This window comes from Macaca nemestrina, chromosome 9 (assembly GCF_043159975.1).
Source record: "Macaca nemestrina isolate mMacNem1 chromosome 9, mMacNem.hap1, whole genome shotgun sequence".
Classification (NCBI taxonomy): domain Eukaryota; kingdom Metazoa; phylum Chordata; class Mammalia; order Primates; family Cercopithecidae; genus Macaca; species Macaca nemestrina.
The window spans coordinates 137,830,054-137,846,033 of record NC_092133.1 but is presented as its reverse complement, the minus strand read 5'-3'; the positions used below and the strand labels follow the sequence as shown (position 1 = coordinate 137,846,033).

Below are 15,980 nucleotides of genomic sequence, written 5' to 3'. Positions count from 1 at the left end.
CCACCACGCCCTGCCTAGTGTCACTGTTGAAAATAATTTTGGCATGGCCTGATATATTTCTGTCATTACTGTAGTGATGGATTTCCTCTCCAAGAATTCAATGAAGTTTCACTCAAGTTCGCTCACATTCAACCATTCTTCCTGTGCCAGATATTGACTGTTGGTATTAAGTCCCATAGTAGTCCTTCCATATACTCTCTGTTCCTGCTCAGTCTAGAAGCCTGAAAACTACATTTCCTAATCTCTCTTGCCAGCTAAGTCCAGGTGATTTTGCTCAATAACACAAAATTGTAAGTAGGAAGAATCCACAAGCCATTTTGCTCCTGGCAGCAAATTTAGAAGGATCGTAGAGTTCCAGGCTCCTCAACAGCAGTAGGAACACCACTTCCCTGGTGCCAGAGGTGGCTGTAACAGCAGCCATAGCAGCAAGCATGTGCTCATAGGCTCTGGGTAATAATACCTTTTGTAACTCAAACTCTAGGGGCAGTAGGGACTTCCTTTAGACACTGATCTGTAGGTAATCCCACCTTTTGCTCTGCTAAAAATTCCAAAACTTTTGTAACCAATTGCTTGTATTAAATCCCCTTCTGTTTGAAATACATAGAAAGGTGTTTGTTTTTTAAACAGAGTCTTGCTCTGCCCAGGCTGAAGCGTAGTGGCGTGATCTTGGCTCACTGCAACCTCTGCCTCCCGGGTTCAAGCGATTCTTCTGCCTTAATCTCCCAAGTATCCGGGATTATAGGCATGTACCACCATGCCCAGCTGATTTTTGTGTTTTTAAGAGAGACGGGGTTTCACCACATTGGCCACGCTGGTCTCGAACTCCTAACCTCAGGTGATCTGCCCGCCTTTGCCTCCCAAAGTGCAGGGACTACAGGCATGAGCTACTGCACTTGGCCCATAGAAAGATTTTTATCCTCTTGGCTGGATACTGATAGAGACAACTCTCAGTGCATGTTTACTAGAACAGACTTATTTATGTGCTGTGCTAGTTCTAGCCATTCCCAGAAATATTCAAGACCTGGCTTTGGGCCTGGATCACCAATACAGATTGCTTGTGACCTCACAGTGTGTTGTAACTTGTGATGTCTTTTTCCATCAGCACCCCTCATTGGGATCATCTTCATATATTAGAGGAGTTCCACACACTGAGCCTCACAAAGGAAGGGGTCTGGGTATCAGATTCCCTCTTCCCAGGAAGTGCTTTTGGAAATTTACTTACTGCCGACTGAGAAGCTCTGCAAGCTGAAAGGTCAGTTCTGGAAGGGGGGCCTTTCCATTGGTTAAAGGTCTTGTCACCCGCTTTCCTCAGCGGCAGAGTGGCTTCACTGCTGCACATTTGCATAACGAAGGGACCAGTACTCACAATGGGGATAAGAAGCTGTGTTTTACGGTAACCAGCAATATCCATCCTGACAGAGAGGAGACTGGGACCTAGGATTAAGTCAACGTAAATTCCACCTTCCCAGACACACTGCGAAATAAGGGGAAAAAATAAATTTTGAGTTTAAAGACTTATTTCTTTCCACTGTTCACCAACCATTATAATCTAGAGACTTGTATTCTAGAAGGGCAGCTTGCTAAACAGATTTCCACAAGCAGAAGCTAAATGTAATAAACGCAGATTTCAGTTTGCTGTAAAGAGAACAGTTTTGCACTAAAGTCAGGGCTGAAGAGTATCCTTGTCTCTTTAGTAATCAGATGAAAATTTAGTTCAGTAATTAGTGACAGACTTTGAACTTAGACAAGTTAATTAAGAACTGTGGGCCGATATCCCTGTTTTATAAGAATTATACTTAGAAAATAATTAATGTGCTTTTCTTTTTTGTCTTCCTGAGATCTCAGTCTTTTCTGCTGGCCTGGGACACCTACCTGTTTTGTGGGGAGTGATGAGTTTAGGTTTGTTACAGAGAAACGCAAAGAAAGGACTAAACTCTTAAAGATCATTGATTCGAAAACATATGTTAACCCTCACATTTAGCATTTCTAAATCAGGTGTGTCTTACAGCCTACAGTGTGTCGCAGTTTTAGTGGTGATGCTCTTTTCCCCTTTATTTCTTAGGAGTAAAAATAAAAGCATGGTGAATCTTATAATTTATAGCATCGTAGATTTAATGAAATACTTCTGATACTCAACTAGCATTGACGTTTTAAATTAAGATCCGCTTTACATGAGTTTTGACAAATGCAAACGCCCTTTCCTCTATCAAGTCATAGGATAGTTCCTTTTCCTCAGAAATATCCCTGGCGTCCCTTTCCAGTCAATTCCTACACTATCCTCTGTCCCTGGCAAACATGGTTCTGATTTCTTCTGCCACAGACGAGTTTGCCTACTCTAAAGTCATAGAAACAGAATCGTGTGGTACATGATCTCTCGTCTGGACTCTTTACTCAGCATTTTGTTTTGCACTTCTGCCTGTTGTGTGCGTTCATAACTTGTCCCTTTGGTTGTGGAATAGTCTTCCATTAGATTAATATATAATTTGGGCCAGGTGCGGTGGCTCGCGCCTGTAATCCCAGCACTTTGGGAGGCCACAGCAGGTGGATCACTTGAGGTAAGGAGTTCGAGACCAGTCCTGTCAACATCGTGAAATCCCATCTCTACTGAAAAAAAAAAAAAATACAAAAATTAGCTGGGCGTGGTGGCACATGCCTGTAGTCCCAGCAACTCAGGAGGCTGAGGCAGAATAATTGCTTGAACCCAGGAGGTGGAGATTGCAGTGAGCTGACATTGTGTCACTACACTCCAGCCTGGGCAACAGAGTGAAATAGTGTCTTTAAAAAAAAAAAAAAAGATGAACATATAATTTGTTGATGGACATTTGGGTTGTTTCCTGTTTTTGGCAATAATAAATAAAGCTGTGATGAACACTTTTGTACAAATATTTGTGTGTGTGTACACATATATATATATACATTTTAATTTATCTGAAACTTTTCTAGGAGAAGCATGGCCGGGTCATCTAGTAGGGGCATATTTAAAATAGGATTTTGAAGCAAAACAATCAATAATCCTCTCAGCCAGGTTGCTTTCTCCAGAGAGAATGGTTGCTAATGTCCCTCTAGCATATCAAGTGTCAGGTTTGATGGCTAGCCCTTAGAATTCTTTTTTTTTTTTTTTTTTTGACAGCATCTCTGTTGCCCAGGCTGGAATGCAGTGGTGCAATCTCAGTTCACTGCAAACTCTGCCTCCCAGGTTCCAGCGATTCTCCTGCCTCAGGATCCCGAGTAGCTGGGATGACAGGCATGAACCATCACGCCAGCTAAGTTTTGTATTTTTATCAGAGATAGGGTTTTGCCATGTTGGCCAGGCTGGTCTCGAACTCCTGATCTCAAATGATCTTCCCAGCTTGGCCTCCCAAAATGCTGGGATTACAGGCATGAGCCACCGTGCCTGGCTGGTTTATTAATTTTAAATGACTAACTGTCCTTATGAGAAGTCCAAACCTCAGCATCATGCAACATAATCATGTAACACACCTGCACATGCACCCCCAAATCTAAAATAGAAATTAAAAACTAAAATGATTAACCCTGAGACATTTCTGGGCAGGGAATCTATTGGAGAAGAGGAAAGAAAAGCCTGTACACCCCAAAGTTGTGGTTCGTGGAGCGAAGATGCCATTTGATTCTTCCGGGTAGAGTCGGCAGACGATCCTCGCAGGACCTGGGGGGAGACGCATATTTGAGAGTCCCCACACGTCATTTCCCCTTCCAAACCCCTGATCTGCCAGGGGCTCTTGATTGAACCTTATCCACTCTGTGTCTTTCCCTTTGTCTACTTCAGTAATTTGTCAGGTGAATTATTAATTCAGTCAGAGTTTGGTTCAAAAAACTCCTTAGGATTTCATTCTCCTCTTCCTTGGAGAGCTCCTGTTAGGGGTCCGCAGCCGGGGAGCCCTCTGGGGAGGGGGCCTGGCATGGTTACGATGGGCCACACATGGGAGGCGGGCAGGTCTCCCTCAATTTCTGTCCCTGGTGTCTGCAGGTGCTAAGGATTCCCAGTGGGTGGCACCTGTAGATCCCGGGTGCCTATTCCGTTCCTGGCAGGCTTACCTGCCTGCAGCTCTGGCCCCAGCTGCCTGCGGGTCTGCAGGGGATGGATGGGGAGCCCAGGCCCCTCCCTTGTTAATTCCCCGAGAGGTGTGCCTGCTCAGGCTCTCAGCTCGCCATCCCTCACCGGTTGGACACGCGGGGACATTTGGATCTCGTTCAGGCCACATTTGCCTGAGGGAAACTCAGAGAGTTGTCAAGCTTTCTCCCGCTTTTCCTCCTTCCCATGGGCAGGACTTGTACTCCTGGCTGCTGCTTCCAAAATGCAGCCTGACTGTCCTAGTTTTTGGGGTATCACAATGTAATGGATTCTGCGTATTAAAACCTACGCTTCCTCCACAAACTGCAAAGCAGCAAAAAGCAGAGACTTGGGGCACAGACTTCACCATCCCTCTTTTCCTTTTCTCTTCCGTCACAGTGACAGCAGAGAGCGGCGTGGGTGGGAAGGAAACCAGTTCTCCTGCCTGTCTCCTGCTGCCCCACCTTTTCGCTTTTGCACCTGGTGGAGTGTTCCTGGCAGAATGTTCCGGCAGAGCAGCACCTGGTGACTTTGTTCTCACAAGTCTGCCTGGAGGCGTTGCATGGGAACAGAGCACACAGTCTGGAGCCTTCGTGTGGGAACTCTGCCACACTGTAACACTTTACACGTCATTTTGTCCCAACAGCAATGGAGCCTCTTGTTTCTAGGTTTTCCTTAAGGGGTGGTGCTAAATATTTGTAAAATGAACACATAAAGAGCCTAGAGTTCAGAGGCCTTAACAGATGGTGTTACATCCTATCGTGAGGCACGTGGACAGTTTCCGACCACCTGTGTTCACCCCTAGAATTCGGATTGATCTGGGCACCTCTGGGAAACCTATGGGGCAGGATCCGTGACTCTAGTTGCATTTTTGGAAGAGTGAGGCTGGGGGAGAAGAATAGGGAGGAACGCAGAGGATGTCCTGGTACCTGTCTCAGAGATTCTTCCGTGGGTCTGTGTCAAAACCTTGTGGAAAGCAAAGCTGGGGGCAGAAGCTGGGGACGCAGGATTCACGAAGGATTCTGTGAGACTCTAGGACACAGTTAACTTGTCTTAGTGCCCAGGTGATAAAATACGACATATAATGGGAAGGAGGAGCATGTTCCCCTCCCATAGGTGGAGCCCAGGAAGGCTGCCTGGCAGGATGCCGAGGACTCCTAAAAATATCTGAAGGAGACTGTGTATGTGTGTGTATGTGTGTGTATGTGTGTGTGTGTGTGTGTGTGTATTATCACCAAGAGTGCAGTCTCACCTGAACCTGCAGGCTCTGAAGGAGAGAGAGAGAGAGAGGGTGTGTGAGTGTGTGTGTGTGTGTGTGTGTGTGTTATTTACAGGCTATTATCAAGAATATGGCCTCACCTGAGTCTGCAGGCTCTGAAGGAGATCATGTTTGTGTGTATGTACAGGTTATTACCAAGAGCACAGTTTCATCTGGACCTGCAGGCTGGTGAGGCCAGGAGAGATTCACTCAGGGGCCAGTCCAAAAAACAGAACCTGGCTAGGAATTTCAAACAGGTAACTTTTGAGAAAGGGTTTTATTGGGGGTTTAGTGAACGTTAAAAAACTGCACATATTCAAAGTACACAATTTGGTAAGTTTTGGCATAAGTACACGCCCATAAAACCACAATCTAGATAATGCTCCTTTGTCTTCTTCCCCTGACAGTCTTTGATCTGCTTTCTGTCACTATAGGGCAGTTGGGATTTTCTAGAAATTTATATAAACGGAGTCAAGCAGTATATATATATATATATTTATATATATATATTTTGTATATATATATAGTGGCAAAAAGCACATAATATAAAATTCACCATCTTAACCATTCTCAGGTGTACAATTCTGCAGCATTAAGTACAATCACCTTGTGCAACCATCACCAGTATCCTTCTCCAGAACTTTTTAGTCTTGCAAAACTGAAACTTTGTTCCCATTAAACATTAACTCTGGCCAGGTGTGGTGGCTCATGCCAGTAATCCCAGCACTTTGGGAGGCCAAGATGGGCGGATGACCTGAGCTCAGAAGTTTGAGACCAACCTGGGCAGCACGGTGAAACCCCATCTCTACGGAAATACAAAAAAACTAGCCAGGCGTGGGGGTGTGGGCCTGTAGTCCCAGCTACTCGGGAATCTGAGGCAGGAGAATCGCTTGAAGCCAGGAGGCGGAGGTTGCAGTGAGCCAAGATCACACCTCTACACTCCAATCTGGGCAACAGAGTGAGACTCTGTCTCCAAAGAAAAAAAGAAACAAAACGAAACCATAACTCCTCCTTCCTCTTCCCCCAGTCCCTGGCAGTGACCATTCTACTTTCTGTCTTGGTGAATTTGCCTACTCGAAGGAGCTCAGATAAATGCAATCAAACAGTGTTTGTCCTTTCGTGTCTGGCTTATTTCACTGAGCCTAGTGTCCTCGAGGTTCATCCGTGCTGTAGCCCGTGTTAACATTTCCTTCCTTTTCAAGGCTGAATAATATTCCATCATGTGTATGTACCACACTTCGTTTATTCTTTCATCTGTTGATGGACACCTGGGTTGCTGCCAGCTTTGGACCATTGGGAATAATATTGCTATAAACTCTTTGAGACCCTGTTTCCAGTACTTTTGGGTATATACCCAGAAGTGGAATTGCTGGATCATATTGTAATTCTATTTTTTTTTTTTTTTTTTTTAGCATCTACCATACTGTTTTCCACAGCAGCTGCTCTGTTTTACAGTCCCACCAGTAGTACACCAGAGTTCCAATTGCTTCATATCCTTGTCAACACTTGTTATTCTCTGTTTTCTTTCTGATAGTAGCCACCCTAAAGGGTGTGAGGTGGAGGCTTAAAAAAAATGTATCCCAGTAAACAGCCTGTGGTGATAAATGTTCCTTATGTTCCTTATGCATTTTAAAAGAATGTTTCTTCAGTCTTTGTTTGGTAATGGTTCTATACATTTCAATTAAGTCAAATGCTTGATAATGTTGTTTAAGTCCTCCATATTTTATTGGTTTTTCTCTCTACTTGTTCAACCTGTTTCTGAGAGTGACAGAAACGTATTGAAATCTCCCACTGTGGTCACAGATTTGACTATTTACTTTTGCAGTTCAATTAGTTTTCACTTCATGTATTTTGAAGCTCTAGTATGAAGTACAAAGCAATCCAAACAATCCTAGTATTAGGGTTGCTCTGGCCTCCTGATGAATTGATCCTTTTAGCATTATGAAATGACTTTCTTTGTCCTTGGTTATATTCGTTACTCTCAAATTTGTTAATCTGATATTAGTAGCACCACTCCAGCTTTCTTGTGCTAAGTGTTTCTAATCTTTTTGCTTTCAATTTTTTATTTCTTATGTATGGATATAGTTTATTCTTGCTTTTAAAATCCACTCTTATAATCTTTGTCTTTTGATCGGAATGTGTAGACAATTTACATTTAAAGTGGTTATTGCCGGGCATCGTGGCTCATGCCTGTAATCCCATCACTTTGGGAGGTGGGCAGATTACTTGAGGTTGGGAGTTCAAGACCAGCCTGACCAACATGGTGAAACCTCGTCTCTACAAAGATACAAAAATTAGCTGAGCGTGGTGGTGCATGCCTGTAATCCCAGCTATATGGGAGGCTGAGGCAGGAGAATTGCATGAACCCAGGAGGCGGAGGTTGCAGTGAGCTGAGAGCCCACCACTGCACTCCAACCTGGGTAATAGAGCGAGGCTCCATCTCAAAAAAAAAAAAAAAAAAAAAAAAGAGGATTATTGATATGGTTTGGTTTCAATCTATCATCTTGCTTAAAACAAACAAACAAAAAAACCGTTCATCCCGTCTGTTCTCTGTTACCCTTTCTCTCCTGTCTGCCTTCTATTGAAGTGAATTTTAAATCTTTCCCTTTTACCGCCTTTTGTTGGTTTATTACTATAACTTTTCATTGTGTTGTTTTAGTGGTTGCCTCAGGGTTTTCAGTACACATCTAACTTACCACTGTCTACCTTCAACAGATATTATCACAGTCACACATAGTACAAGGACTTGAAAATAGTATACTTCCATTTCTCCCTTTTATCTATTGCTTTCTTACATGTTATTGATAATTATGTTATGTACTCTCCCTACATTTGTGATTATTTTTGTTAAAGTATTTTTAAAGGTATTGAAGTAAGAAAAGTTTCCATCATTTTACCCATGTAGTTACCATTTCCTGTGCTCTTTCTTCCTTTCCATAGATCTGTATTTCCAACTTGTACTATTCTTCTTCTGTCTGAAGACTTCTGTATTAGCTCCCTAGGGCTGCGGTCACGAAGTACCACAAACTGGGTGGCTTAAAGCAGCAGAAATGCATTCTCTCATAGTTCTAGAAGCTGGAAGTCTGAACTCAAGGCATCAGCAGGACTGTGCTCTCTCTGAAGGCTCCAGCAGAAGCCCCTTCCTTGCCTCTTCCTAACCTGATTATTGCTGACAGTCCTTGGTGTTCCTCAGCTCGTGGTATCAAACTTCAGTCTCTCCAGCTGGGTGCAGTGGCTCGTGTCTGTAATCCCAGCACTTTGGGAGGCCGAGGCAAGTGGATAACTTGAGACCAGGAGTCTGAGACCAACCTGAGCAACATGGCAAAAACCTGTCTCTACTAAAAAAAAAAAAATACAAAAATTAGCCAGGTGTGGTGGCACTCACATGGAATCCCAGCTACTTGGGCGACTGAGGCACAAGAATCTCTTGAACCCGGGAGGCAGAGGCTGCAGTGAGCTGAGATGGTGCTACTGTACTCCAGCCTGGGTGACAGAGTGAGACTCTGTCTCAAAAAAAAAAAAAAATCCTCCAATCTCTGACTCTGTCTTCACCTGGCTGTCTTCCCTCTGTGTGGGTCCGCATCCAAATTTCCCTCTTCTTATGAGGACACCAGTCATATTGGTTTAAGGTCCACCCTAATCTGGTATGACTTCATCTTAACTTTGTTACATTTCCAAACATTCTGTTTTCAAACAAGGCCACATTTGCAGGTTCCAAGTAGACGGGAATTTTGGGGAGATGTTATTCAACCCAGTGAAATTTTAGCTGAGGCCTTTAATATTTCTTGCCATGTAAGCCTGCGGGTTATGAAGTCTTTCAACTTTTATATGTCCAAAAATACTTATTTCATCTTCATTTTTGAAGGCTATTTTCCCTGGATATAGAATTTTAGGTTGACAGTTTTTTGCTTTCTGTAGTTTAAAGATATTGCTCCACTTACACTGTTACCAGAGAGAAATCTGCTGCCTTTATTTATTTATTTTTATTTATTTTGAGACAGAGTCTCACTCTCTCACCAAGGCTGGAGTGCAGTGGTGCGATCTTGGCTCACTGCAACCTGCGCCTCTTGGGTTCAAGTGATTCTCCTGCCTCAGTCTTCCAAGTAGCTGGGATTACAGGGATGCACCACTATGCTTGTCTAATTTTTGTATTTTTAGTAGAGACAGGGTTTCACCGTGTTGGCCAGGCTGGTCTCAACTCCTGACCTCAAGTGATCCGCCTGCCTCGACCTTCCAAAGTGCTGGGATTATAGGCGTGAGCCACCGGGCCTGGCTGTCATCCTTATTATATTTCTCTGCAATGGTTCATTTTTCTCTGGCTGCTTTTAAGATCTTCTCTTTATTACTGGTTCTAGGAGTGGGGTCTGTGGCTTGGGCCTTACGAAATCAGAATCATCTCACATCTTCTGGTCACAGTGCAGCAGTAGATATGAGACCTAGTTTGAGTCAACAAGACTGGAGAAGGCATTTGCTGGAAGTGCCAAATGGGGAACCTTATTTCTTTTCTTATTTCTAGATGTGATCATCTGATATTAATTCTGGAATAGCGACAAACTGTTGGCTATCACGAGGCTAAGCTGGTCTTTGGATAAACTTGACATCACTGGAGACAGAAAAGAGAGAAGAAAAAATACCCATAACCAGGTTCTTGATAAAGTTGCTGAGTCATGCAGGAAGCACCACTGGAGGGTACACGGTTATGAGAGAGAGTGGGTTTTGATTTTCTATTACAGTCACGAGTCACTTAACGATGGGGACACTTTCTGAGAAATGCACTGTTAGGTGATTTTGTTGTTGTGCAAACACCACAGAGTGAACTTGCACAAACCTAGATGGCAGAGCCTACCACACCGGGGCTGCTGTAGCCTATCTCCCCTAGCTACAAACCTGTAAAGCAGGTTACTATACTGAATACTGCGGCGATTGTGATACAATGGTATATATTTGTGTATCTTTTTGTTTGTTTTGAGAGAGAGTCTCACTCTGTTACCCAGGCTGGAGTGCAATGGTGCAATCTCGGCTCACTGCAACCTCCGCCTCCTGGGTTCAAGCGATTCTCCTGCCTCAACCTCCCGAGTAGCTGGGATTACAGGCATGCACCACCACACCCAGCTAACTTTGTATTTTTCGTAGAGATGGGGTTTTGCCATGTTGGTCAGGCTGGTCTTGAACTTCTGACCTCAGATGATCTGCCCACCTTAGCCTCCCAAAGTGCTGGGATTACAGGCGTGAACCACTGCACCTGGCCATATTTGTGTGTCTGAACATGGAAAAGGTATGGTAAAATATAGTATTGTAATCTTATGGAACCACTGTCGTGTAGATGCAGTCTGTTGTTGACTAACACATTGTTATGCAGTGCATGGCTGTATTTACAACTCAGTCTTAAGTGATGCATTTGCTGATACAGTGCTTGATAATCCTATTGCCCTGAGATAACAAGATTTCTTCTCATCGTTACCCTCATATCAGTAGGCTAGCTCTGAAGGTATGTTCATTGATATCGTAGAAGAAGAGGACATATGTTTCGCATTGCACTCTTTAAGAGGAGAAATGGAAATAGCAGGGAGAAGTTTTTAAAATTTCAGCAGCTTTCTCTTTGTGGTTTCTGACTTAGCCAGAATCCATCAGGAGAAAGGAACACCTCCACATGAGCCAACATTTCAGAAAGCCTTCAGGGGTGTTGGAGACCGAGTGCAGTGATTTTCTGAAGAAGAGTAGGGGAGTATTCAAATTAATAAAGAGAACCAATGCTATTTTTTCTTATCTACTTGTTTACCTCCTGTAGAGAAATTTTTTTCAGATAATATTTATGGAACAGAAAACATGTATTTACTTGAAAGTCTGCTGTCATGTTGAATGTTGATTCTTGAGTCCATTTTCCCTTGAAAAGATTTTGATACTAATATGACTACACAAACAGAATTTTGGTGGAGAGGGTGTTTTAGTCTCTTTTGTGTTGCTGTAACCTGAGAATACTGAGACTGAGTCTTTCTTTCTTTTCTTCCTTTCTTTTTCTTTCTCTTCCTTTCTTGCTTTCTTGCTTTCTTGTTTTCTTGATTTCTTGCTTTCTTGCTTTCTTTCCTTCTTGCTTTCTTTCCTTCTTGCTTTCTTGCTTTCTTTCCTCCTTTCTTTCTTTTCTTTCGACGGAGTCTCACTCTGTGGCCAGGCTGGAGTGCAGTGGCACGATCTCTGCTCATTGCAACCCTGACTCCCGGGTTCAAGTGATTCTCCTGCCTCAGCCTCCCAAGTAGCTGGGATTACAGGTGCGTGCCACCACACCCAGTTGGAGACGGAGTCATTTATAAAGAAAACGTTTTATTTGGCTCACAGTTCTGGTGTCTGGAAAGTTCAAGATTGGGCATCTCCACTGGGAAAGGTCTTAGGCTGCTTCTCCTCGTGATGGGAGGTGAAGGGGGGCTGGTGTGTGCAGAGGTCATATGGCAAGAGAGGAAGAAAGGGTGGGGGGAGATGCCAGGCTCTTTTTAACAACCAGCTCTCATGGGAATGAATAGAATGAGAACTCACTCACCGCTCTCACTCAGGGAGGACAATCATCTATTTATGAAGGATCCACCCTCATTACGCAAACATCTCTTATTAGGTCCACCTCCAACACTGGGAATCACATTCCTACATGAGATTCGGTTGGGATAAACAACTGTTAGAGATGTTTGAACCAGAGCAACTCCATCTTGAATAGGGGCTAGATAGACTAAGGCTGAGACCTACTGGGCTGCATTCCCACATGGTTAAGGCATTCTAAGTCACAGGATGAGACAGGAGGTTGGTGCAAGATACAGGTCATAAAGACCTTCCTGATAAAACAGATTGCAGTAAGGAAGCCAGCTAAAACCCACCAAAACCAAGATAGAGACAAGAGTGACTTCTCGTCATCCTCACTGCTACCATGACAGTTTACAAATACTATGGCAACATCAGGAAGTTACCCTATATGGTCTCAAAAGGGGAGGCATGAATAATCCACCCCTTGTTTAGTATATCATCAAGAAATAACCATAAAAATGGGTAACCAGCAGCCCTCAGAACTGCTCTGTCTGTGGAGTAGCCATTATTTTATTCCTTTACTTTCCTAATATACTTGCTTTCACTTTACGCTACAGACTCGTCCTGAATTCTTTCTTGTGTGAGATCCAAGAACTCTCTTGAGGTCTGGATCGGGACCCCTTTCTGGTAACAAAACCATATCCAAACAATAGCCAAGGGTGTCATTTCAGTAGGAGTGTGGGTGATTGATACAGTTAGGCTGCTGCCCTAACAAGGGCAAAAATCACAGCAAATGGGAGGGTTATTTCTGTCTCACATGCAGTCCGAGTGCGTGCACAGATGGTGGGACACCTCATGGGTCAGACTCCTAGCCTCCTTTAATTTTCTTTTCCTCTCAGGCTTCATGTGTGGCTTCTGTCCTCCAAGTGATTCTAGCTCACGAGAGCAAGAGCACACAGCCACCAGTGAGAGGAGATGAAGGAGGGTGTGCGTGTTCTCTTCAAGGGCACACCCTGGGTGTCACATGTCACTTCTGCTCATATCTCTGTAAACCAAACATAAAATTCTAAGCCTCCAACTGACTGAATGGGCCCCTTCTTGTCCAAGGGGATCCCCAAGAAACTGAAAAACTAGTTCAAGTCATGACAAGAAGTGGGGGGTTGACTCACCTGATTGTAATCCTTCCCTTTGGAATTCAGGCATCACTGACCAGCATTACATTAAAACAGAGATCATAAGACTGAAGAAACAGACCCTTTAGCAGTAAGATACCCAATCCCAACTTGACTCTGGTATAGCATCACGTGACATATAACAGGCCAAGAAGGAAATAAAATTATTTTATCCCAAAATATTTTTTGACATATTTTGAAGTGACCTTGCAAAGCTGTCTCTTAATTTCCATACTGGAGGAATCTCCTTTCTCCTAATGGGTCTTTTCCAGAGAGTTTGACATCTGTAAAGGTCCAATAAGAAATATGTGCTATCTATTCTCTCTGCAGCCTGCTATCTGGAGGCTTCGTGTACATGACAAGGACATTATCTTCCACAACCCCACCCCCCTTATCTTAACTCAAGCATTTCTTTTTACTGACTTCAACTCCTCAGCCTTAGCTTAACTCTTTCAACCAATTGCCAGTAGGAAAACTTTTGAATCAACCATGACCTGGAAGCCTCCCACTTTGACATGTCCCACCTCTCTTGGCTGAACCAATGTATACCTTACATGTATTGCTTTATGTCTTTGCCTATAATTTCTGTGCCTTTAAAATGTATTAATATCAAACCCAGCTGTAACTCAACCACCTTGGGCACATGTTCTCAGGAACTCTGAGGCTGTGTCACAGGTCATGGTCTTTAATCTTGGCAAAATAAACCTCTAAATGGATTAAGACCTGTCTCAGATACTTTTTAATTTACATCTTATTGTCCCAGTTTAGTCACATGACCACACTTAGCTGCAAGGGAGGCTAGAAAATATCATCTTTAGCTAGGGGGAGAAATGTGTTGGGTTAAAACTTGGGGATTTTATTACTGATAGTGGAAGGGAAGAATGGATCCACAGGACCATAGAAATCTCTGTCATAATGGTTTATTTTCGTAGTTGTTTTAAATTCCCAGTCTGATAATTCCAACATGGTAGTATCTGAGTCTGGTTACAATGCTTGCTTTGCCTCTTTAATCTGTGTTTTTTTGCCGTTTAGCATGCCTTGTAATTTCTTGTTGAAAGCTGGACCTGATGTATAACATAAAAGGAACCAAGGTAAATAGGCCTTTAGTGTGAGGCTTTATGTTTATCTGATTAGGAGTTAGGCTGTGTTTACTATTTGCTGTAGCTGTAGGTGTCAGAGGATAAAATTCCCTCTAGTGTCTTTGTTTTTGTCTCCCCTCTCATCTTTGGGCTTCCCTGGAGACCGCTTCTTAAAGAGGGACTGAAACATGCAGTTGTTTCAGCTGTAGTCCCCTGTGACACACAACAACCCCATTCATGTAGTGGTAAGGTGCAGGGGGTGAGGAACCATTCCATAGTCTTTTTTTTTTTTTTTCATTCCATAGTCTTATGATTAGGCTCAGTCTTCAGCAAGCCTGTATCCCTGGACTGTGATCTTCACAAGTGCTTTTCATTCCCCTCCTCCCTTAGATGAGACAAGAAGGGCAGAGAGGCTAGAGTTGGTTATTTCCCTTCTTTCAGGTTGGTTAGACACTGGTAAAATTCAGGTTGGTTAGACTATGGTAAAATTGAAGATAGTGAGGAAAATACTTTCCTTGAGGGCAGGCCTTGTTGGACAAGAACTGAATGCTCTGGCATATTTCAAAATGGTACCTGTCAGGCCTCTGAGCCCAAGTTAAGCCATCATATCCCCCATGACCGGCAGGTATACATCCAGATGGCCTGAAGCAATTGAAGATCCACAAAAGAAGTGAAAATAGCCTTAACTGATGACATTCCACCACTGTGATTTGTTCCTGCTCCACCCTAACTGATACAATATGTTCTTCCCTGCAAAGAAGGTACTTTGTAATATTCTCCCTGCCCTTGAGAATGTACTTTGCACGCCTATCCCAAACCTATAAGAACTAATGATAATCCCGCCATCCTTTGCTGACTCCTTTTTTGGACTCAGCCTGTCTGCACCCAGGTGAAATAAACAGCCTTGTTGCTCACACAAAGCCTGTTGGTGGACTCTCTTCACACGGACACACGCGACACTACCTTTTCTCTTTCTCCTGTCAAAAGCACAAGGAAGTTTTTCTCCCATCTTCACTGTGAAGACCTCATTGAGTTCCTGGAGGGAAAGGTCATGAAAGTGGGGACCCCTTGTGACTGGGCTGCTCCCCTGAAATTTTCGTCTCTCAGAAGTGTCCACACTGAGCCTCCAGCAATTTGTCAGTTCCCAGTTTCGGTTTTCCTGCCCCTCTGCTGGTTCCAGTAGCAGGGTTTGTTCCTGGGCTTCTGCTCCGGGAAGTTGTGATTTCCTTGTATCAGCCCGTCTGCCTCTCCCATATTGAGGACAGTGAGCTACCCTGTACTGTTACTTCTACAGACCTAAGAAGAGTTATTGACTTTCAGTTTGTTCAGGTTTTCAACCCACAGCAAATTAATTGATTATGCACATTGGCAGCCAGCCAACACAACCCCTCCATGAAAATCACTGGCAGGAATTCATCATTTAGCTGAAGGAATACCAGTGAGTAAAAACTAAAACCAGTTCACGATGGTTCTGGTGATGCATCAGGAACAGCAGCCTTTCCTGGGTGCTATGCAAATTTTACGTTCTTGATAGAATACCAAATTGGAGTCTTCCATAAACTTTAGTAATATGCTAATTTTAGTTTTTGAAAACAAAAATTCAGGGTCTCCTGATAACTCACTTAATAGAATACTAAAGTCACCATAAAGACTTTAGGAGGATCCTTCTGGGCTGAGGACCCTTCTTTGAGAATCTTGAATAAGATAAGCAATATTCAAATATTTTGGTCTTGGGATCTCCTTTTTAGAAAGTTGAGGTGAAATTTACATACACAATTAACCATGATAAAGTATACAATCCAGTGGCTGTCATGTGTTCAACACGTTGTGCAACTACCTCCTCTCTCTAGTTTCAAAACTTTCTTACCACCCCAGAAAAATCCCCTGGCGAA

The 15,980-nt window shown here is 43.4% G+C and overlaps 1 protein-coding gene and 1 long non-coding RNA gene across 2 annotated transcripts in view; one reads left to right on the top strand and one right to left on the bottom strand.

Annotated features, from left to right (window-relative positions):
* The first annotated feature begins 1,148 nt into the window (after window positions 1–1,148).
* LOC105494371 (uncharacterized) lies at window positions 1,149–5,219 on the top strand. The gene is made up of 3 exons (XR_011608327.1): window positions 1,149–1,252; window positions 3,554–3,798; window positions 4,472–5,219. It is a non-coding gene; the product is annotated as an uncharacterized lncRNA (long non-coding RNA).
* Window positions 5,220–13,930: 8,711 nt separating this feature from the next.
* The window catches only part of LOC105494366 (interleukin 2 receptor subunit alpha), a 55,915-nt gene continuing 53,865 nt past the window's right edge, over window positions 13,931–15,980 (bottom strand). The window contains exon 8 of the mRNA XM_071070517.1: window positions 13,931–14,073. Coding sequence (XP_070926618.1) covers window positions 14,016–14,073 — 58 coding nt within the window. The 3' untranslated portion in view covers window positions 13,931–14,015. The remainder of the gene's footprint in view (window positions 14,074–15,980) is intronic.